At 43.7% G+C, this 25,567-nt stretch overlaps 1 protein-coding gene across 3 annotated transcripts in view; it reads left to right on the forward strand.

Annotated features, from left to right (window-relative positions):
• RANBP10 (RAN binding protein 10) overlaps nt 1-25,567 on the forward strand; it is a 66,505-nt gene that overhangs the window by 21,231 nt on the left and 19,707 nt on the right. For 2 of the 3 annotated variants that reach the window (XM_041459008.1, XM_041459007.1), the window contains exons 4-5: nt 14,689-14,856; nt 22,540-22,562. In XM_041459008.1, the coding sequence (XP_041314942.1) occupies nt 14,689-14,856; nt 22,540-22,562 (191 nt within the window). Of the gene's footprint in view, nt 1-14,688; nt 14,857-22,539; nt 22,563-25,567 lie in introns of those variants that run through there. The other variant, XM_041459009.1, reaches the window with a different exon arrangement.

Below are 25,567 nucleotides of genomic sequence, written 5' to 3' on the forward strand. Positions count from 1 at the left end.
GAAACGTTGGTAATTTTTTCAGCTTGCTTTTCAGACAAAAAGATACTGCTTGGCTTATTCACTATCTGCCTGCTCCAAATTCTCTGTTAAAAGAACAAGGTTTCAAACTCAAGAATGTTTTATAGACCTGAATTCGTGTGCAGCCAGATAAATCAGGAGAATTTGGTGTACAGAAACCTGCTCCCTGTTGGGGTTTGGCTTCTGGGTCTGTAGTGCAGTGAGCCAGGTCAGCAAAACCGGAAACATTTTGTTCAGGTGTCCTGAGTCTTTTGTTCAGCAAAAGGTCTTTGTGAGTGACCCATTTATCTAGACATAAAATAGAAACGATCCCTGGGAATTAAGAATTCCCCCTGCTCTCCTCCTCTGTGAAAGCCATCCTTCATCCTCCATAAACCAATGTGTGGACTGGGCTTTCCATTTTAGCTTTGTTTGGAGAGCCTTTCCTTTGAGTTTTCTTGCTGATAGGTTTCTGTTGACATTTGTAGGTAGGACTTTATTTCTTCTCAGCTTATCTTACATGCTGTCAGAGGAGATGCAAGCAGAGAGAGCGAGACTTTTGAGGACTCTGTCCTCCTGTTCCTTTCTTTGAGAGGAAAAATTTGCTTGTTTCTTCCTTAGGGATGTTCCCAGGAGGTTTTCATGTTGCTGTGCTCCCCTCTGGGAAGGGGAGGCTGCGTAGGTGTTGTATCATAAAATCATGGAATGTCCCATGTTGGAAGGGATTCACAAGGATCATTGAGTCCAACTCCTGGTCCTGCACAAGTGAAATTCTCATGGGGAGATATTATTCCTCATCAGAGTTGGAGATGGGTTTCTGCAGAGGCTGTGTATTTAGATTTTCAAACCTCAATTCCACAAGGATCTGGCAGCCTCATGTAACTCTAAAGTTAATCCTGCTAGAAGTGGGAAGTTCTGCTAAAGTCTTCCAGATTTTCCTTCTAGCCAGTTTTCGTTTGGTGTTGGTGTGGGTTTTTTTTTGTTGTTGGTTTGTTGGTTGGTTTTTTGTTTGTTTGGGGCGTTGGTTGGTTTTTTTGTTGTTGGTTTGTTGGTTGGTTTTTTGTTTGCTTGGGGCATTGGTTGGTTTTTTTGTTGTTGGTTTTTTGTTGGTTTTTTGTTTTGTTTCTTCTGTTTATGCCATGGAATCTTTCTACTTCAAATGTGTTTAAGGAAATTTTCAATTTATGCTTTGGCTTGTCACTTTCTTTGACTCCACTGATGAACAAAGGACCTGTGCTAAAGGACTCAGTCCCAGTGGTAAATGTAGTAATTCTAGAAGCTGAGACCTCACCAAACATCTGATCTGAAGTGAATTCAATTAGCATTAGTCCTGCCTGACAGGTGTGTGTCTAAACCAGTCTTTCATTATTTTTCTGGCAGCTTCTTCCAACACTGTCCTTGTGTTGGAAACTTTTCCTGATGACAAAGCTGAATATCCCATGTAGTCTGAGTCTATTTTTGGATCACGTGGAGGTAGAAAACAATTAATTTCTTTCCTCTTCGTAGCTCTATGCATGAAAACCTCTATCACTGTTTTGTGGTCTTCTCTCCAAATCATACACTCCTGGCTCTTCACCCTTCCCTCTTTGTCAGGTTTTCTTGATTTATGATAACTTTTGTAGACATTTTCTGAACATTTAATCACTGGATGTATCACAAGCACCAGTATCTTTCTTTTTATAGTAAAAGAAAACATTAAAATTCAGAGCAAGTTCAGGAAGTGGCTCTTATCCTATCTTGCAAACAAGGGCAAAGGAAAATCATTGCCAAGCTTTCACAATTCTTACGGCTTCAGCAGAAACAGGAGGGGAAGAAGCTACATGGTTACCTGGGGAAAGAAGGCTTTTGTCTTCTGGAGCAATCAGCAAAAGCCCTGAAGTATGGGGTTAAATACATGAGCAGTATGTGGCATCAGTCTGCTTTCAGAGCCTCTTGGCTACATCAGCAGCTTGGACACACTGCTTGATTTTCTGTCTTTAGAAGTCATTTCTATTAAGTTTGTTTATTTATGCAGCTGATGAAGCTCTGGCTTGCAGTACCTTATGGTGTTTGTCCTGCTGCAGAGCTCTTTCAGAACTATCCTTAAAAACAGTTGTCCAGAAGGGCATGTGGGATTTCCACGGGGTGTTACAGCAAAGCCTTGGACAGGTGTTGGTTCCACATGCAGTGAGTCCTTCAGCTGGCTGTGCCAGTTCCTGTCCACAAAATTGCTTGTGCCTCTGGTACCCTCTAATTTATCCTATCAAACCAGTTTGTGGGGCTGCATGTGAAATGGGTCACGTAATTGGGTTAATAATGATGGGTGGGGGGCACTGCTTCATTCTGGGCTTGTTATTAACTTGGGTCTGTCCACTTGCCTGGTTCATCACACAGGTGGTGCAGGTTGAAACAGCTCCTTTGGGAAACCTTATTCTCCTGAATCACGTGGTTAACAGTGGTCAGAGCTTGCTTTTGATAGAGATATGTGTTGAAAACCTCAAATTAAATTTCCCCCCAATTAATAGTTATCCTAATCATGGAGACAAATCATGCCCCCATTTTTACAAAGGGGCATCTTTCCAGGCATAGTAGGCTGCTGAGAACTTCTCCTGAAATTTCACTTGGGTAGCCTTTTTGCTGGCTTAACTATGTTTTTACCTGAAAGCATAATTTGTACCTCCTAAGAGGTCATCAGTGTGTTCAGAAATGGCAGGTTTTAGCACTACAGAGTGGAAGAAAAGAGAGAAAAGTGGGTCAGTGTGATGGGTCAGCTCTGGAATTATTGAATCCATTTGTGCAGAATGGATTTTTAGAAAAATTCCTCACCACACGAGAGCTCGTGTGGGTGGGTGAAGATGATTGTGGTGCATAGAGCAGTGGTGGATAAAAAACATACACTGCCAAAAAAAGATACATGTTACAGCAGATTTGAGATTTCTGGCCTTTGAAAGTCAGAGCCCTTTGGATTTACCTACATGAGTCTCTTATTTTTGGAGAAGGGGTTTATTTATTTAAGTGAATCTCCTGGCTGTCACCAATGCCTGTAGTTTTATTTACATCTTTGGTTGTGTTACCCCTGTTTCTTCTAAACTAAACTGCAAGATGCACTCCAGAATCACAGTTGGTGCACTCCAGCCACTAATAGGGTTCAGTCTAAAACACAAGGCTAAGCAGTAAAGCCTACACAGCCCCATTTGAAAAAAAAAAATTAAAAATCTCATATGGGAGGAAGTGTCCTGAGACTGGTTTAAGCTGGTTGTTTCTTTCTTGAATCTGCTCTTACTGTACTGCACCATCTGCTATTTTCAAAATAGCTTTTATTTATTTTTTTTAATTTAAGTCAAAATTAAGGTCATACTAAAGAAATTAATAAGAAATTTGGGCTTCCTGTAATAAACCAAAAGGATTTCCTTTGAACTAAGCTCACATATTTTTAGTGTTAAGATTTTTTTTTCCCCGTATGGAATCAATCTTGTGTTCAGTGTATGTACAATGCCATCATAGGAAAGTAATCTGAGGGGCACTTAATTTTTTGTTTATCCTGGGTGTACACAACTCATTATATTGTTTATTTTTTCATCTTCACTCTAAAATCTGTGTGTGCATGTATTCTATGTATATTTTAATGGTTGCCCTGCTGCATCATATGTTGAAAAACCTGAGTTCCTCTGGGATTGCTTAACTCACTCATCTTTTCTCTTCCTGCTTCCATTCTCTGCAGATCAGCTGAACACCTTTTAAAATTAAAATTTAAAACCACATAATTTTTAAAATCTGAAATTTTAGAATTCTTGAAATTATATTATCTTTATTTTAAAAAATTAATTCTGTGTGTCTTTGGGAATCTGTCATTCGTGGTTGGCTTGTCCACTGCCCATCAACTTCAGCTCAGTTCCACTGAACTGTTCAGTTGTCTTCTCATCCCATGTCAGCTTTCTCTGTTTTCAGTAATTTTTTCCGTTTATGTGCTGAGTTCGCCTGAACTTGTATGAAAATTCCAGCTTGAATATTGGAACAGATTTGTTGCGTGTGCTGTGCATTCATTCACATCCCATCTTTGTCCCTTAGAAGAACTGGAAGTTCTTTCTTTCCCATTCTTCAGTTTTTCAGGACTCATTAATGGGCTGTGTGACAGAAGCTCCCTCCTCACAGCTGCATGTTTGGGGTGTTGCCCCTGCAGAGCTTATCATGGCCAGAGCTGGGCACAGCTTGGTTGGGTGGGTGTGTTTTGGGACAGGAGCCTTGTGCTCAGGGCTGATACTGGCTGGGCTGCTGTGGCACAGGGGCTTGGACACATGTGTTATTTCCTTCCTGGTGCAGATGTGTTATTTCCTTCCTGGTACACGTGTGTTATTTCCTTCCTGGTGCAGATGTGTTATTTCCTTCCTGGTGCAGGTGTGTTATTTCCTTCCTGGTACAGATGTGTTATTTCCTTCCTGGTACACGTGTGTTATTTCCTTCCTGGTGCAGATGTGTTATTTCCTTCCTGGTGCAGATGTGTTATTTCCTTCCTGGTATGTGCTGGGGGGTGACACCAGAGTGATCAGGTTCCCAGATGAGGTCAGACCTGATGCTATCAGCTGTGTTCAGAGCTGCAGAGTAACAAAACCAGCTCCAGCTCCTGGACCACAGAATTGGGATTAATTACCTTCTGAATTAAAGTTAAATTTAATATCATGTTTTAGTTATGGCTATGTATATGAAAACTAGGACTGTATAAAGTAAAAGTTCCTGCCTTTTTCCCTTTCTGACTGACTTCAAGTCACGTGTTTGCTCATATTGATTGTAATGATTGTCCTCCCTGCAGCCAGAAAAACTGCTCCCCATTTGGTTGGGTTTTTAGGGAAGTGTTGGGTTTCTTTCCTTCTTTTTTTTTTTTTTTGTTTTGTTTAGTTAGACTGGCATTGGGCACACAGACTTCAGGTTTGACTGGAGAAGCAGACTGAGGCTCCAGCTGAGCTCTGAGCTGTGCCTCACCCAGAAGTAGTTGGGCAAGTGCTTTACCATTAAAGTTAAACAAAACCATCAATCAGTATTTCGAGACAGTAATCCTGGCCTTGGAAAATAACCAAAGAAAGTGTTCCCACTGGCCATTAAGTGCTCAGGCAACAGTGTGGGTATGTGATTCTTAGTGCTGTCCTGCACTTTTCCATGCCCTGATTTCTGCGCTGTGTCTCTTTCAGGGCTGGGCTGGCCTCTTCAGAGGTTCTGTGCTCTGTTCTCATGCACCATGTTCCCAGAGATGTGTGATATGGGTGTGCTGGAGCTCCTGCCTTTGCATGGGTTCTCTCTCATCCAGCAGGTTGTGTTGGTTGTGTGCCAAGTGAAAGCAGAGTTTCCAAAGCAGGGCAGAGGTGGCATTGCACACTGGGGTTTGGGCTTTGGCCTTCACCAGTGCCACAGGTTGCATCTCCAGCTGTAGCACAGATTATGGAAAATCCAGGTATCTTAGTGACAGCTAAGAGTTGACTGGCATTTCAGAGACAGCAGTTTAGCTGTCAACACAAGCTGTAATCACAGAACTGCTTGTTTTGCAGATTAAAACTAATTCTTTAATGTGGCTGTGCCTATTATGCCTAATGTGCCTTTTGGATAAAAGGTGGCATCAACACAAAGCTCAGTTTCACTACAACTCAAATTGCTGGGTAGCAGCTGTTTCCACTGATGGATAAATATGATCCTCTTCAGAAAACCCTGTTGCTTCACTTTGATTAATATGGAAAGTATTTAAGAAACCTCAGTTTAGAATCTAGTTGCAACTTCTTAACATCATGAGGTGTGCTTCTTCTGGAGGACTTCTCTCTCCATAAGTGGGTTTTTGTTTGTAATTTTCTTAGCTCATTAAATACTATTTTAGGGATTGTTTTTAATGGTAACTGGACATGAACCCCCTGCATTCTGCAGTGATCTCTAACATTTCTTTTGGCTGAGTCACTAAACTGTCCTGCCTTGATGTCTCTGTAAAATGACTCTTGCCCATTACCTTGCAAGACTTTGCTGGAAGTGTCTTAATATTTTATAAAGGTGTTCTTGCCCCTCAGCTGAAGGTTGAAAAGTCAGCCCATAAATGAAAATGTGAATTATTTAGTATGATGAGATTTGAAGCTTGTGTATGTGATAAGCTTTTGATTGTTGTTCCTTACCTCTTCCACTAAATAAATGGAAATACTCCTCATCTGACTCTTCCCCATCCCTGTACCCCTGCCCTGTGTCCCACCCCCTCCACTGTGGTGTGCCAGGGGATATGGTGGATATAATAGTGCAGTGGTGACCTGATCATGCAGAGAGCTTTTCCTTTGTATGCAGAAACAGCCTGTTCTGTGGCTGTGGTCTTCACAGGGCTCTAAATGGCTTGTAGCACATCTTGACCTCTCTGGTGTAGGGAAACCCAGATCATGTTCTGACTCTGGCAGAAGGTGGACCCATCAAGCTTGTAAGTTAGGAGGACTTGCCATCTTTATTCATCAAGGAAGTATGATTTTTATCTTGATTATTCTGTTCTGTAGTGAGGTGCATGCTAAGTAATAGTGAAATGGACTCCTTACAAATTTCTGGGGCTGGTGGTACAGACCTTTCCTGTTGAAAATGTATTGCCTGTGTTGCAGCTCTCCAGAGCCTTCTGGTTTTGTTTTTTTCTTTATGAGTCAGTGGGTAGTGCTACTTTATATAATAGTGTAGACTGTGGTTTGATGTTTTTTTGAAGGCTAGTTAACATGCAGTGGTTGTTAATGGTAGGACTTGCTGATCTGGTCTAAAAATCACTGTGCCAGATCAATATTATGAAAAACTGAATTGTACAGTGCTGCTCTACTTGTTGTCTCTGTGGTGGATCAGGCAATGCTTGTTAGCACCCACATTCTGCTCAATCTCCCAGACTCTTGAGTCATACTGATTTTTGGGTCACTGTGTCCTTTTCTTCCTGCTCTCTGTTAATATGAGAGAGATGTTGTGATTCCTTTTTTTTCTTTTTTTCCTCTCCTTTGGATTCTTGCCACACGTAAGTCTTGCTGTGAGGATTTGCACTGAGTTTTGTCTCTTTTGCAGTTGCAAGTACTTTATTAAAAAACGTGGACTAGCTTCTGAGCTAGTCAGCCAGGCCTGCCAAGAGTCCTGCACTCACTGATGAGCATCATCTGCTGTGTCTGTGCAGGGGCCAAAACGACTCTGCTTCATCTGCTGGGACCTGGGGTGAGGGGGAGGCTGTGAGCAGCAGTGCCTCACTGGGGTGTGTGTGCTGCTGTACTGCATTGTGCAGGATTCAGTGGGACACTGCAAAGGTTATATGGATCTGAACCCATCCAGCCCCTGCTTAGGGAAGTTTGTGCTTCGTGGGGTAGAGTGGTTTTATTCTCTGTACAAGCATTGGTCCTGTAGTGCAAGGTTTAGCCTTCTACTGCATTCACTCATTTTGCCACCTGGTAGAAGAAATAGAAGCTGTTGCAAGCAGGAAAAGTTGGGGATGTTTCTAGCTAGGACTTCTTCATATCCCTGGGTAAGTGAGTTTTGGTTTGGTTGTTCTGGGCAGATGTCCAGGCCCTTGAAGTTCTGCCAGGGAGATGCTGTAATGTGTTGAGCACGCTGTTCCCTGGTCCTATTCCTGTCCTGCAGTTGGTGTTGTGACTGTACCTAGACAGTTATTCCGTGCCAGGGCCGTGCCTCCCCTCTGCCCACATCCCCAGTTCTGTAACAGAGGTTGCTGTGGCCACTGAGCAGCTGTTTTTGTAGGCTCATTATGGGAACAGAAAGATGTGTTGCAGCACTAATAGTTGATTTGATTCTAAAGCATGATTGAATAAAGGAAAGCAAAGCAACCATCCTGCTCTCACCAAAACATGTGATGTGTATGCAGCTTCATAGGGCTTGGCATAAATGCTATAGAACTGAGTGACAGCTGAGATGCTCCAGCATCTCAGATCCTTCTTGGGGCAGCAGTTTTCTCATGGCCAGGTATTTACAGACTTCTTATGACCAGGCATTTGGTTTCTGAGGGTGTAGGAGCACCAGAGCTTGCTGAGCCTTCCCTTTGCTGGGGATAAAGGCCTGCATTCACTGTTCTGGACTGGTGTACACCAGAGGCACATGCACTTGCAGAGCCAATCCACTGGAAGATGGAGTCATCAACAGAGGGTGCTTCTGCTTCTCCTGTGGCACTGGCTCCTGTCCCATGTTTATGGTTGTCCTGTCCCTGCCTGGGACTGCTCAGCCCAGGATGGTTTAGAAGCAACATCCAACTTCTCTGTGCACCAGATTCCATCTGTTCAGCCTCTGGTGAACATACCTTCCCCTCCCCTGACCTCATGCTCTGCTGCTGCCAAAGACCCATAGCAGCCTGCTCAGCACAATGCATGGAGAAGGCTCTGCCTCCAACTGGAACGTGGTCCAGCAGCAGCTCTGGGCTCTGCTGCTGCCTCCACCCTCCACATCCCATTCCCCAAGCACTGGACAAGCAAAGTTTGTACATCTGTTTCTGCTAGACTTTGGATTCAATAAATCTTATAAAATAATTGTGTTTGTTTTGTTATTTCAGTGTGTTGACACAAGTTCTTGTCTCTTTGCAGCTTGTGTTTGCACACCACTTGCCCTGGCATGGGCAGCTGTGGGAAGCTAGGATTGCTGGCCAGGGGAGTGGGAGGAGGCATGCCACAGGCAAAATACTGGACAAGAATAGAGAGGGCAGAAAAATGAAAAGTGTTCCAAAATATGAAAGAGAGAAACTTTGGAAAGACTGTAGAGTGGTCACTGGGGTGTGTCCTATAGAATAAGTCTCAAACTCTCCCACTAGTCCTGATACAACAGACACAAACCCTATTTACAAATCTTCAGATTCTTTCTGAGGAACTTCCATCTGCCCTTCATATGCCCAAACATACTCCACCATTCCTTACAGCTTCAGATGCCCCAGGTATCCCTGACTGCAGGGAGGTTACCACTGAATGTGGGGTCAGCAAGGCCCTGCCCTTTGCAGCAGCTTCTGCACCCATTGAATGCTTGAGCTGAGTTGCAGTAAAACGTGTTTCTCCTTTGGAATGTTCATGGGCAGGGAATGGTCCATGTGTCAGTCAAAGTTCATCTGTCTGCCAAAGTCTTTAGCCCAACGAGTGCAGAGCAGGAAGAGTCTGATGTATCTGGCTATAACTCACTGGAAAAGTGTATTTTCCATGATCACTGGGCCTTGTGTGTCAGTCTTTGGCATGTCATCAGAGGGGATCTCAGTACAAATCCCTGTGGATGTTGGCTTCCCTGTTCCCTTGTGCCCAGTGGCAAGTTTGACATGTTTGAACCTTGATGCACTGAGGGATGTCATCACTTGGCTTTCTCCTCCACCCTGTGTGAACAAAGCATCAGGCCAGAAAAGGCGTGGTGAAAATATTGCCCTTGGTAACTTGCATCAGGGCATCCTGCCTCACCATCCATCCATCCATCCATCCATCCATCCATCCATCCATCCATCCATCCATCCATCCATCCTCCACCTGATGCTTCACACTTTCAAGGTTGAGCAGCTTGTCCAGGTCCTGGTTTACCTAGGTGTGTGATGCCAGTTTTGCCCGCAGCCTACCAGAAGTTCTGTGTTCATTGCTGGGGCTCTTGAAGCAGAGAGCTAAATCACCATGTTATTTCCCTGGTGCTGAGATGTAAATGGTCACCCAGCTCAACAGAGCCACTTCCCACTTGCTGCCTTCTGAGGCAGAGTCTGATCTCAGGTACAGAAGTCAAGATCTGACCAAAGATTTAAGAGTAAAGCAGTGCTGACATTGAGTGGGAAAGTTGGGATTGAACAGGGACAGATGCAGGACAGTCAGGGATAGTAGTAGCACACTACATCTAACTCTAGTGCTTTCTTAAGAGTGAGTGTTTATCAGTGTGTCCTGTAACTGTGTCCTGAAGTAACTCAAGTCCTTTCTGCCACGTGTCTGGCATTGCATAATTCTGACCTGTTTATCAAGCAGCAGCAATGGAACTCGCTGTTCATTTTTTTCCCCTATGTGTTGGGATCAAGGTAGTCTGCCAAGAAGGTCAGCATATCAACTTTTTCTTGTTAGCAGGCCAAACAGAGCTTCAGTTTGGTGTTGAACGTACAAAAATGTCCTCCCAAGCCCTACTCATGGGTTTTGTTTTTCTTTCTTCCCGTTCTTTGATTGCACAATCTGAGCTATTCTGTTTCTTTTTAATAAATATATAGGTATATTTGGGGTTTGGGTGTTGAAGGGTTCAATTCAAAGGGATGTAAATTTAACCTCTTTTTTGCTCAGTAGCTGCTGAAGTCCTACATGCAGTGGTTGTGATTCTATGTTGCATGTTCAAGGTGCTGTCTCCAAAATGAGCTGTATTGAGAACAGTCTTAGAGTCAGGACCTTGAGGTTCTGCTTTGACCACATGGGCCAGGTGGCCAAATCCTTTCTGTTCTCTGCTGTCTCCCTTATTTCAAATGTGCTTTTGAAGAGAGGATGGGGAAGAGAAAGGAAAGAACTCTAAACTGGACCCTGCAGCCACTTGATTTCAGTCTACAGAGTATAGTCCATCAGGAGTCCATGACCTGTGTTTTATAAGAACAAGCACATTCTCCAACTTGGTCCAGGTTTCTGAAATTTTCAGAGGAATCTGCACTTGCACTTGAGAGTTTTTAGACTTGGTCACAACTGCATGTGGGTGCTGAGTGTCCATTGCTCTAGACACGGCTATGACCAAGAGACCAGAATGGGATGTTCCTTGAACAGCCTTGTTGGAATGAGCTGCCAGTGACAAACTGTCAGTGAGTGGGTTCTCCCAGGGTTTTCTTAGGAGCAGCTGCCTGCCCCTCTCTGTCCTGGGAGGGGCTGCTGGAGCTGCTGGGGATTGTGAGGTTGGAGGTGGTGAGGGGTGCTGGAGGGAGCTGTGGGAGCGAGCTGAGGCAACGTGCCCCAACAGGGGGATGCACATGAGAATCTGTGCAAAGGGAGCATTGTCACAAGAGCAGTGATGCATTTTGGAGTGATGACAATGGCTTCATGGAAACATCAGGTCAATGGTAAAAAGGACAATGAAGGGAAAGTGCTAGGATTAACTTGTAGAGGGCTTGGGAGCAGTGCAGAGAACAGCTGCAGCCTGCTTCCCTTCTCCATGGGGCACCTTCATCTCCATTCTCACAAGCGACACTAAATCCAGAGAAGGTTCAGATGATGGTGGTCAGAAAAGCAGGAAATAGCTAAATAAGTTAGGAGTCATCAGCCTGGAGAAGGGATAATTATGAGGGATTTTGCAGAGGTCTGCATATTGATGTATGTTATGGAGACACCAAATCCATAGTTTGTCATCCTCTCCCGTGCATGAACTACAGGATATATCCAAGTAGTAGGAGGCACATTTTCAACGATTGCAGATACTCTGTCAAACTCCTTGCAGGACACAGTGAATGATATGAGTGTTTATATGTTCTTAACAGAGGATTGAACAATTTAATGGAAACAAAATCCTTTCAGGAGTACTGAGTGAACAGAATCTCCATCTGGCTCAGTCTGTCTGTGCTTACAGGTGGTTGGAGAGTGGTAATGCTGTTCAATCAGGATGTGATCTGTGCACATCCTTTACTTCTGCTGTCTCACTTCTTGAAGAGCATCCTTGTCCAGGCTATCTCCTATCCCACAGGGACAGCCATTTTAAGAGCATGTGGGTGTCACCTCATCTCTGCCTTCCAGGTCACAACAGTGACTTCTGCAGTACTTGAGTACAAGTGGCACAGAGGTTAAACTGTCCAGAGAATTTGCAGATGCAGCAGTGGGGAGGGATTTCAGGAAGTTCTGATTCAGTCTTTATTAAAACACTGCTGGATTTTGTGGAGGAAGAAGCTGTTGAGTCACTGGAGGCTCAGAGGGTGTCGTGGGAGTCCCAGAGGAGGTTGTAATATGCTGGGCCCATTCCTAGGTGGCGATAGCAAATTGTTAATGATGCAGGAAAAGCCCAAGTTTTCAGGAAGTGTTTCGAGAAAAGTTGGAGTCTGTGTTTTCAAAATAAATGTGATGAGTTACTCCCCACTCTGCTGGTAATCCAGGATAATGCCAAATGCTTTCAATATGGATACACTATTTAAATCAACAGGCCCCGAAAACTTTGACCTAGAAGTACTAGAACTGCTGATTCTTGTTTTTAATTCAGATTATTAGGAAATTTCAGAAGGCTGGCTGAAACTGGTCAGTGCTGGAATTACCCATATGCCACTGCCCTCATGTTTATTTTGGGCAGAATTTTAGGAATAGGGATCTGGTTTTTATTAATAAATAACTTAAGGTTAGGCATATGATTAATGCCACTCAGCTTATGTTTACAGTGAGTACAGTAAGTTCACCCAAACAACTCTGGCTTGTTGTTTAAGATGACCATGGTGATGTGATAAGGCTGACAGTGTAGATTTAAAGCCCCTAGTGTGGTGCCAGGTCCAAGTTCAGCACTACACAACATTTGAGTTGAAAAAGTAAACTCTACATAACATCAGCAAAGTGCTGGGTGAGCAAATTTCCTTAACTGGTTATGTTAGTGTTTTGTGGGGAGAATAAGATTCAAAACAAGGTTTTTCCAGGCATTGTTGCTGTATGTACCACATTTGTCATTGTCTTCAAGGTCTTTATTCAGTCACTTTTCTCTGGAGTTCCCCACCACCATTGGTGCTACAGCAAGAACTGACACTGTGAAGCTCAGGTCATAAAGGAGCAGGAGGAGGGTTTTTTCAGTAGTGTCTGTAGGTAATGAAATCTTTATTTCTCACACTGCAGAACCAGTAATGTCTGCATTGGCCCAAGCATTTAGTGAGCTCATCCTCATGGCTGGACACACTGTTGTATTTCTTATGGGAGCCTTACCCAGTACACGATGTGTAAGCACTTCACTGCTTAGATGCAACTGATGACAAGTTCTTGGTAGGTGCTTTGTAATGCCAGGAATGTTTTGTATGCAGAAGATCTAGAAGTTTATTTTTAGATTGTATTACTAGTACATTAAGTGATAAATTTATTTCAGTTATCATCTGAATTATAACTTCCCAACAGCTCCATTGGAGAAGTTCTGAATTGACACTCATGTAACAGGTCTGGTTTTGGGGAGACTAAAATAATGGATCAGTGGTGGCAACAGAGCAAATAAAAGGGATAATGGAAAGGAGCCACAGTTTTAAAAAGTCAAAAATATTTCTATGATATTTTTACTGGATGGAGTCTTAGCAGTGAAAGTTTGACAACAGACTCTAGAGCCCCTATCACTTCCTCCTTTGTTTTGGCAAGTTGATTTGGCATCGTTTTTGTGCTTGCTGAGGGTGCTGCCTGTGCTGTTGTCCCTGTCTTTCATGGAGATTTGAAACAGGACTGGTGCTACTGTCAGCAGCTTGTTTGGAGCTGATCCGAGGGAAGACAGAGCTGACTCTTGGGACATCTCAGTCTGTTCCTGTTGGATGTGTGGGACTAAATAAAGGAAATTACTCACCATTTCTAGACTAGAATTTGCTGGGAGTCCTTCATGGCTTTCGCTCCCAAAGTTTGCTCTGAGGTCCAAAATCTTGGACTGTGGCATGTTTCAGTCTTGCTTCATTCCCTGACTCCCACTGGCATTCATTTGGTGTGGTACAGCAAGTGGGGCCTTAGACATGCACTGTTTTGTGCTTTTCTGAGAAGCCCTGAGCATGTGAGTGCTGATGCCTCAGTGTTGTAGCACTGTTTTACAAGACTGAATTTCTAGTGCCCTCATGTTGTTGTTGGTTTTGAAGGAAAATCCTGGCTCACAGAAGTGTTCCCGCCCACCTTTGCAGGGCTCTGCTCTGTAGTTCTCAGGGTGCTCAGTCTTTTTGTGCCTCATTGCAGGATGTGCATTTCCTGCACAGTCTCTGTGTTTCTTACATAGTCCCTTTGCCAGAGCCATTGCTCCACATTTAACAGAATCTGCAGCACCCTTGGGTGCATAAGGTCAGAAGATGGCCAAAGCACCTTCTTGTGCTTGCCTAAGGATCCAGCCATATCCATATAAAACACAGGTGTCTGTTTTTAATGTATCACTTTCTGGTAGAACTCTGTCTCTCGATGAGATGTGGCTTTGATTGTGCCCTTCAGAGGAATGATCCAAATGAAATTACTGGGATATATAGAAAATAATAAGTGGGCAGGGTGCAGCTGTAACCCTTAGCACAATGTTACTGGCAGAAGAAATAAAAGATATTAATATTAGAACTGACCACTTTGCATTGAACTCCCCTTTAACATTTGAGGGTTGTGTTTTAAGCTGTCTGCAGAATGGGATATATTGCATCCCAATGATACATAGAAATAGAAATCTAAGGATATCCATAGAAATCCTTATCAACTCTTGGAAGGGAAATGCAGGTTTGAGGATGCAAAAATTCCTCTCTCCATTTGGTACACCTGTGACAGTGCTTACAGACAAAGCTGCAACTGAGAATTATTTTGTTAAATGCTTTTTAGTTTTGGGAAACACTAGTGTTTTACAGAAGGAGTTTGTTTCACCTCAGGCAAGATGAAAGAGAAATGTGTTAAAATGCAAATGATGTGTTCTGATTAAAGACCATTAATTTCTTTTCAGCTACCGGTATGTGAAAACTAATATCGGGATGATTCAGGAGTGGGAATCAAATTTGAAAACTCCCCCAGAAAATGGTGTCCTGAGAGTTGTGGTAGTTCCGTGTGGTTCTGCTGAACTGGCTTCACTGCTGTTCTGTTTTTTGCTTGTCTTTTGCAGGATGGGATAAACATTCTTATGGGTACCATGGTGACGATGGGCACTCCTTCTGTTCCTCGGGGACAGGGCAGCCCTACGGCCCCACGTTCACCACTGGAGATGTGATTGGCTGCTGTGTCAACCTCATCAACAACACCTGCTTCTACACAAAAAATGGCCACAGTTTAGGTAAGTGAAGGAAGGTGTTCTCAGGAGAGGGATGCTCCAGCCCTGCTCTCGCTGCTGTTCAGTACTTGTTGTATTGTAACTCTTGTCCCACACCTGTGAGTAAGGTTTAAATGGCAGAGGAAAAGAGCACTCAGCAGCTGTCAGCAGTTGTAAATTTGCTCCAAGGCAGAAATGCTTCCAGCAGGTAAAATGGTTTCCATGCTGCTCAGTTTGTTTCAATATCTTAGAGTTTCATCCACAGCTTCTTCTGCTTTCCTCTGCTACTGCACAGTGGGTGGGAGGTTGGATAAGATGTCGAATGGCTGGACAAGAGGGAAAAAAAGGAAAAAGTGGGAAGTTTAATTAGTGTGTTGTTCAACTACCTACAAAGGCACGGTACTGGTGTCTTCATTTTTAAGGGATTTGTCCATCTGAAAGACTCAACATGTTGGTCTGAGCATTCCCAAAGCCAGATATTAATTCAGCACAAGAGTGGTCTGACTTAAGCATTGAGCTACAATTTGGTTCATTCCACACTTGTTTCAGTAACTGTCTTAAAGTTAAGGACAAAAAATTTTGCCCAAATTAATACCTCAGATGTTTCCCAGGCATCTGTCATATCTTATTTGTCTAAAATAGAAATTTTTGGCAATTTTCCCCTAAAATACTGTTTCCTTGGATGACATATTCTCCACCCCAGATAAATTCTTGTCTTTCTTTTTTTTTTTAACACATAAAGATATGCAGTAAATTTTTGTAGGTTCATCTCACTTTTTGTACTGGGATTCATTTGATTTGGCAGGGAGGGATGAGCACTCCTTTCCTTTGCTTCTCCTTTCTGTGTCAGTTCTACTTCGTTGAATTCAAGATTAAATTGGTAGAAAAATACCACACACTGCTCAAAACACTTAACAGAGCAAAGATGTTTTGAGTTACTGGCTGGGCTGAAGGAAGGAGTGGGATTGGAGTGCAGTGTGTGCCTGGAGAATACAGAATTTCTGGTGAGCTCTTGGGAAAAGTACTGGGCTCCCCAATATTAGAAAGAGATGGACTTACTGGAGAGAGTCCAGCAAAGGGCTGCCACGGTGATGAAGGGTTTGGAGCATCTGTACTAGGAGGAAAGTCTGGGAGAGCTGGGATTGTTCAGGCTGCCCATGTCAGTCCAGTACTGGTAAGACAAGTAGAGGCTTGAAAGCAACAGCTGATGGTGTAGAGCAGGAACTTTTGATTAGGAGTGAGACAAGATAAAACAAGAGCAATTGAGGTAATGAAATAGTTTAAAAAAATTCACAAAATGTCTCCTTTTAGTTGCTGTCCTTGATTTTTAGCCTGTATTTCCCTGTAGTGGTTTGTGCTGTGCTCCTCTGGATGTTTTCTGTTGTTTAAGTGGGTGGTTTTCCAGCCTCACTGTTTTTCACCCTGATGGTGCTGTTACTTTTCATCATAACAACAGTGTGAGAGTCAGGAGGAGGCCAGATCTTCTATTTAATGAATGCAAGTTTGTTCATTTGATATTTAATTATTTTCTAACCAGAGTCTCCACAATAAAAGCTGTATCAGTTGAGAAGTTACTGCTTTCTCCTTCTCTGTTTTGTACCCAGGATTGTGTTGTGCCTGGATGTCTGGGCAGATGGAGCCAAATAAAGAGCCCTGTTCAGTGACTTCTGTGTTACCTTTTGTCATTACCACCCTCTGATTCTTTGCCTCATGTCCTTGCTCAGAGATTGGTTTGGGTTTGGGACATTCAGAGTTCTTTACAGCAGAGAAGTTATCTGGTCTTCCTTTCTTAAACTGAAGTGTTTTCCTTCAGAGATGGGGCTTTTTTTTTTTTCTAACCAGAGTCTCCACAATATAAGCTGTATCAGTTGAAAAGTTACTGCTTTCTCCTTCTCTGTTTTGTACCCAGGATTGTGTTGTGCCTGGATGTCTGGGCAGATGGAGCCAAATAAAGAGCCCTGTTCAGTGACTTCTGTGTTACCTTTTGTCATTACCACCCTCTGATTCTTTGCCTCATGTCCTTGCTCAGAGATTGGTTTGGGTTTGGGACATTCAGAGTTCTTTACAGCAGAGAAGTTATCTAGTCTTCCTTTCTTAAACTGTTTTCCTTCAGAGATGGGGCTTTTTTGGATGGAAAGCTCATGTTTTTCTAATCTGACATTGAATGACCCCTTGAGGAACAGCCTACCCCAGTGGTGAACGGTGCCACTGGGAAGAAACAGGAAAGGTAACAATAAAGTTCCCATGCTTAGAGAGCAGCATCAGTTATAAGCATTGCTGTCCCCTGGGTGTCCTCTTGAGCTCTTCAGATGTACAAGACATGAGCTGTCTGAGAAAGGGACAGGTAGAAGCCTCTCCTTAGCATTCACAGCTGGCTCCTGTGTGCAGCAGCTTTTCTTTGAGATAGATAGAGAGAGGAGAGAAGGTGTGGTTAGAGGAGACAGGGATGGAAGTGCAGAAGGGAGCAGCAGACCTCAGGCCTTCCTGGGTGACCCCACAAAAGCTGCAGGGACATTTTACTGCCTTTTTACAAAAGCAGAATGAAAACCTCATCTGAGGAGGCTGTTGGTAAGGGCCAGGAGTGTCTTGTTTGTGTCACAGATAAATAAACAGCATCCAGGAGAAGTGCTCAGTGCAATGCTGAGGAGAGGAGCCCCTTGGCCAGGGGTTACACAGCTCCTCATGGCACAGAGCAGAGATGTGAGGAGGGGTGAGACAGGGGTCAGCAGAGGAACCAAATGGAGGCAGGAGCAATGATTTGTTTGGAAGTCAGAATGCTTTCTTCCCTGAAAGAAGCAGCTCTTTGAAGGTCTTGAACTTCCATGATATTTAGTGCTAATCTGAGAATCTCATTTCTGTGTTGTGTAAACCCAGGGTTTACCAGGAAGGGGATGAATGTGTGTTGTTCTAGGTGTTCCCTGACATGAAGCTGTGGAAGCCATGTATGTCTCCTCCTAGGAGATGAGGCAATTGTGTAATCCTACTGCAGCTGCCAAGAATATTCATGAGGCTAATCAGCCACTTTGTGAGGCCAGTTAGCTTGAGAGCAGGGTTTCAGAGTTTGAATTTGTCTTTCTTTTGATGGAATTACTGTAGCTTTGTCTTTCTAATTCACTCTTCACCATTTAAGTCCTCTCCTTTTCATCTATTAATTAGACACCCCCCTTTTGTTTTCCTTGCAATTTCTTCTGTTGCTTAACTATTATCTTCCATTGTCTCCATACTTTTTCATTTAATCAGATCCATCAGGAGCACTGTATAAGAACTGTTTTCTTGGCCATCACAAATTCTGGATGTTCTGGTTGGAGCTAAGTCTTGAACTTTATTTGGAGACGTCACATGAAAACTGTTTGACATCGTATGTAGTCTTAATTCTCTGTTCTGGAAAATGTCTTGAATGTCTTCTGGCTGCTGATGAAACACTTTTGACAAGTTTTGAGCAGAGTCCTGGCAGTAAAAAACATAGTGAGATGTGGCTAGAAGTGTGATTAGAGTGAATTTGGAGAGAAAGAGGGAGAAGTGTTGGGGCACCAGCCATTAAGCAGAAAGTCTTGGACCAGGACACGAGGAGGAAATGTGACTGCTGCAGGTCTCTGGGTTTAAGTGGATGAGCTTGCTCAGGAACTAATGCAGGAGTGTCTCAGATCTCAGTCTTTGACAGCAGACCAAGGTAAATGGAGCAGCAGGGCTATAAAAAGAGCATGCAACCCTCTGAAGTCTTGGCATAGAAAACTTCCCGTAGTTTGAGTTCTAGTGCAGGCTCTTGGAAAGACCAGGTTAACCTAAAAAGTAGAATATCCAATCTGCAGCCAGTTTAGAGACTGGGGGAAACATTGGGTGTAATGCAGAGACCTGTTGTGAGAGACATGCAGGTGTCAGTCCCACATTTAATAGGTTTGACCCCAAAGCTTCAAATGAAGTTTGCAGACAGCAAGAGCATTGGGATGTTCAAAACAAGACTTCAGATTAATCAGATTTAAAAGCATAGAATCCTGGAGTGGTTTGGGTTGGAAGGGACTTGTCATTCCAACCCCTGTGGGCAGAGACACCTTCCACGAGACCAGGTTGCACAGGGCCACATCCACCTTGGCCTTGAACACTTCCAGGGATGGGGCAGCCACAGCTTCTCTGGACAGCCTGTGCCAGGGCCTCACCACCCTCATTTCCTACCAAAATGAAGAGAAAATACCAGACTTGGCTACAGCCTTGTTCTCTCTATGAGCAGTTTTACCCCATGGCCTGGTTGGAGGATCTCTTTGCAAGGGCATGTAGAGCTGTGTGGGTTTGACAGTGCTTCTCCTCAGCAGCACGTTGGAGAAGTATTCAAGTATTTTCCTGGGCTGGCATTTCCTGGTCTGCTCTTTGGGATGCCCACACTGCTGAAGGAGTTGTGTGCGTTGCAATCCAGCAGCAGTGCCTAAGGACTCCCTGGATCACAGCTCCCTAAACAGGTGCTGGAGGAGAGCCCTGCTGTGCAGGCAGTGGAATGCTGTGGCTGATTACCAAATGTACGTTGTCTTGTGCAAATTGAATTCTGTAAATGACCAGCTGTGAGGCAGAAAGGATGATTGGTGCTGGGTGGAGAGCAGAGGTGGGGTGGAAGGTCCACAAACACATTCTGTGCATGGGGTCATGTGTAGGTGCAGTCATGGAAAGTGGAAGTCCTTTGTTTGGTTGGCAGGTGAAAATGTCAATCACACTGTGCCCTAGCACTGAATCTTCATTTAATGTCTTTATGTCACTGCCCTTCACACACTTGCTCTTGCTTCCTGACCTCTTGATTTGTCCAGTCCTTAAGTGTTTAAGAAGGTTGTGGTTTTAAACTGGATCCAGGCTTTGGAGGGGCTGCAGAGAAAGAAAACAGTTTCACATTCAAGCTGTGATTATTTCACTTTCTGTTGTTGCCTTTCCTGAATGCAGATGTGTAGCAGTGCAGATGCAGAGACTCTAAGCAGACATGTCTGTGCAACAGACCAAGTGCTGTCTGCATAAAGCATTTTATTAGTCTGAGTTACATAACAGAATGTGGAAAACATACATTTATCTCATTGTAAAGGCAGTGTAATAAGTTTATTTATAGAATCATAGAATTATTTTCTCTGGGAGGGATCTCTGGAGGTCAAGCATCCAACACCCTGCTGAAAGCAGGCCCAAACTAGATCATATTACTCAGAAACTCATTAAGTTTTTACTGTCTTCAAGAATGGAGGTCACCTGGGAACTTTTTTGGTCCTGATTCTGTGTTTGACCAAAATTCATACTGAATTTTTCCCATTACAATTTCCCATGTTGCAGCCTGTCTGTGTTGGCTCCTGTCTCCTGCCACCTTGCATCTCTGAGAAAAGCCTTTTTTATACCCTCCTATATGACAGTTGTAGGCAGCAATAGGTGTCTGCCCTAATGCTTTTGAGACTGAACAGAGGCTTTTCCCTTAGCCTGTCTTTGTCTTGCTGGCCTCTGCTGGACTCACTCCAGTCTCACTGTGTCTTGTGCTGGGGAGCCCTAAAGTGAACATCACAACTGAAGTGCAGACTAACCAGTGTTGGAAAAGAAGGGAGAAATCCCATCCTTTAACCTGCACCCTCACTAATACACTCAGGATGTGGTTGATGTCCTTTGCTGCAAGGACCCACTGCTGGCTCCTGCTCTACTTGTTGCCCAGCAGGACCCAGAATCTTTTCTGCAGATCTGCTTTCTCTCCAGTCAGCCTCGTCCTGTCCTGTTTTCTGGGAGTATCACAGCCTGGTGGCAGGGCTCTTAGGCTGCTTTTGTAGAACTTTGGGAGGCTTGTGCTGGATCATTTCTCCAGCTATAGCACTGTGCCCTCCAGCCTATTGTCCACTCTCCTGTTTGGTGACACCTCTGAGCCTGCTGGGAGCACACTTCATCCCATTGTCCAGGTTATTAGTGAAGACAGGGAACTGTGTTGGCTCTGCCATTGATCCCTGAGGGACAACTCTTGGACTTTGAGCTGCTGATGACAACTCTTCCATCCTGACAGTTCAGCCAATTTTCCACCCACCTTGTAGTCTATTCAAAAACCATGTTCTTGTCCAGGGGCTGGAAGCAGCTTCCAGCCACACAAATACACAAGCCACACCTGGGAGGTGTGGGGCAGAGGAAGACTCCAGTGGAGTCTCCAGCATGCTCAAGGAGATTGGCCTCATTCTGGCATAAGGGTAGAAAAACAAGCTTTGATCCACCTTTTCATCCAGCTGAGCAAAATAATTGCAAAGTGAAAAAAAAGGTTTGAGTGAGATGCAATATCTGGGCAAAGTGACAAGGTGAGAGAAATGCTTACTGAATGTTTTCCTCAGCCACATGTTCAACGTCACCTGTGTGCACAGTCTTTGGTTGGGCTGTAGAGAGGGTGCTCAATAAACAAGGTCCAAACTGCCAGGATGTTCATTAAACCATACTGACTATCTGCCATGATGCTAATTTGTCTTTATTGGCTTTTTATTTAGTAAAATATTCAGGATTTATTTACGAACATTTGATTTAGATCTCTGCTGTTTTGAGTAGAAATTACTTGTTTCCTATCTTGACTCCTAAAACTGGTTTAAATTACCATTTCAGACTGATCTGGTAACATTACATTGCAGCTCTGGGTTAAAACAGTCCTAAAATTAAAACCAGAGGGTGGTGTTCTCCTGCTTCGGCAGTGCCTTCCAGTGCCAGGCAGAAGGGAAGGAGGAGAGGTGGGACGTGTGTGAGAACTGCGTGTCCTGGTGTGAGTACCAGCCTTCCTCTGGCTGGGGACAAGAAAGCATTCTTGGGAGCACACATGGGGAAAGGCTGCAGCTTCCAGACTGACTGCTGGAATGTGAGCTGGAAGCCTGCATTTAGCTGAGCCTGATGAGGTGATGGCAGCAGCATCCCCTGTGCTGCTGAGGGTGACCCAAAGCCTGGGGCTGGAGCTGCTGGCTCTGGCTGCTCCATCTCCCTGTGCTGCTGGATCCCACCCGTGGCAGGAGAGGCCCCATCCTTTGGAGCAGTAACTGCACCTGAATCAGATGCAGAGCTGTGCCTGGGTAGCCTGGCTGTGCTGAGTGTTGTCTCTAGCCAAAACTCTGTTGGCCATCCCAGGCAATGGCTGCCTCAGCTTAAATGCCTCTTTTCTGATATGCCAGATGTAAATAAAAAGGGAAACCATACACTTTTTTTCCATCTTCTCTGTTTGGAGCTGTATCAGCTGAGTTGAGAATGAGGCTGTTCTTTGCACAGTTTCTCAGGTGCTCCTGGCTGCAGCTTGGTCCTGCTGCAGGGCTGCTCCCAGCTGTAATGGCAAGTGCTGAATATTCATTCCTCTTTCTCTGGCTGATAAGAAGAATCAGTTACAGCCTAAACCAAAGCAATTTTATACTAAAACTCTGTTTCTTACACCAAAGTGAGTCTTGAAAACTAACTCCTTCCCAGTAACACAGGGAGAAGCAAAGGAAAGAGGAGCTGCTTTTAGAAAATCAAATTTTTGGGAGAGATGTTGAGAAAAAAACATTTAGGCTTTTTCCTGAACCTTTCTCCAGATGCAAAACCTTGCAGAGGGGGGGATTGGGGAGGGAAGTTACTTCTAAATACATGAGGTGATGAAATGCAGGGTCAGAGCTGGGACTGAAATGCAGTAATGTTTTGTAGCATGTTAAGGATGTAGGCAAGCAGGGAAAAAAATCCTTTGTCTTTTTAATTCTAATATTTTTCCCCCCACAGGTATAGCCTTTACAGACCTCCCTGTAAGTACACTTATTTTCAGTATTTTAAGTAAGGATGCAAACAGAAGGGAGGGGGAAGAGTGTGGGGGTGTGATTTTTTTCTGTTTGATGTCCTGTTGAAAAAAACATGATAACACACATTACTGAATGATGTGAATGCTCCTTTTTCTGAAACTCCATAATCCTGTGACTGGGTTTGTGGGCTACTCACATGCCTCCTCTCATGCCTCACCACCTCTAAGAATATGTTGCTCCTTCTCCTGGAATTAAAGCAAGGATGCAAACTTCATTACAGGTCATTGTCTTCCAAATGCAGCTTTGACTCTGAGGAGGAGAACATGTGCATAGTTACACTGATGTCTAGTCAGGTCTCACAAAAGCACAAGAAAATGTTCCCTCTTTTCTAGACCCAAGTGTTCCTGGACAAGGAGGATGTGTTCAGTGAAAAAAGGTAAACTCAGGTCAGGCATACACCAGCACATCCACTGCATCCATCTCTCATACACAGGACTTCTTGTCCCTAAGGTTGCACTCCTGTCTTTGTACTTAAATACCCCAAATTAATTTCCTCTGACAAATTTCTTAGTTTTGATAACTTTTTAGGCCTCTAAAGTGATCCATTTTCTTGGCTGACTTCAGTGTTGTGTGAAAGAAAGGTTGCTTTGCTTTGTTCTGTACTTCCTATCAAGAAATTTATCTTGTTCCTCTAATTTTTGTATTGTGAGAAATAATGGCCAAGACTCCCTGTTGACCTTTCCAATGGGATCTAGGGCTTTACAGATTTCTCCTATATCCCAACTGCAGCCTGCACTTAAATTGCAGTTATTTGATTGGCCTTTTCACATCAGCTGTCAATACAGGGTGTTTTGGTATTTTTTTGTCCCAGGGTCTTTGAACTTGGTAACATTGCAGTGTGTTCTAAACCACAGTAGTTCATTCACTTGGTCCAAGTACAATTTATTAAAGTACAAGAACAGTTTGCCTTTCCATGAAGATTAACCTTTTGGAGTGAGGTACTGTGATAACCTTGCATCCACAGCAAGAAGATGCTTCTCTGATGTACCCCTTAGTTTTTGGTGCTGTTTGTTTTCCCTCTGAATATAGATTGCATTAGTAGTCAGAGATTCACCATATTCCTTCTAACTTTTTCACCACTTTGTCTTCTCATTTGTTTAGACTGCTTCTCCTTCTGCAACAGGAGCAGTCTCCGTGTTGAGATAGACAATGGCTATTTAGGCTCCTGTCAATCAAAAATAGCTGTCCAGCACATGGACCACTGCTTTGTCATTTACTGCTCAAGTAAATGACAAAGTTGCTGTGCAGCTTCACAGATTTGGCAGGTTGAAATTCCCTGTCCTGCTTGGCTTAACTTGCATCCTGTTGATCCTGGAGTGCACAGTGAGCTGACAGAGACATTTAATGTTCATGTGTAAGCTGTTCTCCTCTGTGCTGAGTCTCTCTTAGGCACAGGGACTGAGCAGCTGGGGAGGCAGAGCAGACAGAAGGGTGTTTGCTGCAGTGAGGTCTTGCAGTGCCAGTGAGATGCAATTCAAAACTCTCCTGAGCCCCTGGCACCTCCCTGTCCTGCTGTTTCCTGGTCTGCTCAGATCATCCTCACAGGATCTCAGCCTTGTCTCTCTGTGTGTCTTGTGCAGAGGAGATGTTTAGTGTGAAGCTGGGAGAAGATCTGGCCAGGGTAGGCTTTGGCAGATGCCGTGGTGGAATCTCCAGTGGATAAATGGTGTGTAAATGGTCTCTGTACCCTTTTCTGGGGAAATGCCCTTCTGGCTTTCACAGCAGCAGCTGATCCATAACACTGTTTTTCTGGCCAGCAAGGAGAGCAGCTGATGCCCTGTAGGCCTCCTGCTATTGAGAATTATCCTTCATGAGATAATTCCTCTTCAAAAAGAGGAGGAAAGAAGCTTGATGGGGTCTTTTTACCTCTTAACTGTGGATGTGAGCAAGGATGGGAGACTTCTGCCTCCATGTGGATCTAGGACATCCCTCTGCATATGCTAAATCACTCTGCTGCTCTGCTGGCAGCTTCCTAAGGGTGCCTAGACCTGACTTCAGCATTCTCTTTTCCAATATCCTTCCCTTGGATTCCTGCATTCTCTTTTCCAATATCCTTCCCTTGGATTACTGCCTTCTTCCTTCACCCTTGCAGGTACCAATGTATTCCATGTGCTCTTTTTGCTCCCTTGGCTCATGGATTATTGGCTGTTCAAACAGTTCAGGTTACCACCTTTCCTAAAGAAGGGGATGCCAAACCCAAGATAAAAAATATTGAAAGTATTTTTATTGAAAATATTAAAAATAATTAATATTGTCAGAGATTGTAGAATTCTTGAGGCAGTAGAGAATATGAAGCTGATTACTTGCAGGTTTAGTTTTTTATAGTTCGCTGTTCCAGGCTCAAACACATTATTCACTGATTATAAGGTAAAGAAAATAAGGTATCCATTATAGAGTCTGTGTTCTTCACCTGCTAAAGCTGCAGTTCTGAAAATTTAACTGCAAACTGGAGTGGGAGCAGCAAACTTACCTGAGTGACACTTGAAGTGCTCTGGTTTGAGCAACTCCACGTGGATTTTTTGGCTCTGGTCCATTCCTCATTACTCACCCCTCCAGGGGGACTTTAAGGGAGGGTTTTTCCTTGCATTACAGCCTAAGGGGTGTTGAAGCTGACTGGTAACACACATCAGTAAACCCTATTACCTCTGCTGTTTTTAAACTTCAGTTTTAGGGGTGGCATATCGGTGAGATTACACAACAAATTAAATTGACCCTTCAAAACATTGCCAAATTAGAAATAATTTCCTTGAAATGCTTGTTCCAAAATTCCCCTTTCAGAGGCAAATGGTGAAAGCAATATTTTGCAGAATTCACAATATTAGGAAGTTGAAATGGATACTTTAATTTGAAAACCAGAGACACAGATGTTGAAACATACTTGCTTTGGCTTGTTTCAGTTTCCTCTAAAGGGTGTTTTCATTTGTACAAAAATACAGTGATAGGAAAAAACA

Source organism: Pyrgilauda ruficollis, unplaced genomic scaffold (assembly GCF_017590135.1).
Source record: "Pyrgilauda ruficollis isolate IOZ18807 unplaced genomic scaffold, ASM1759013v1 scaffold13, whole genome shotgun sequence".
Taxonomy (NCBI): Eukaryota; Metazoa; Chordata; class Aves; order Passeriformes; family Passeridae; genus Pyrgilauda; species Pyrgilauda ruficollis.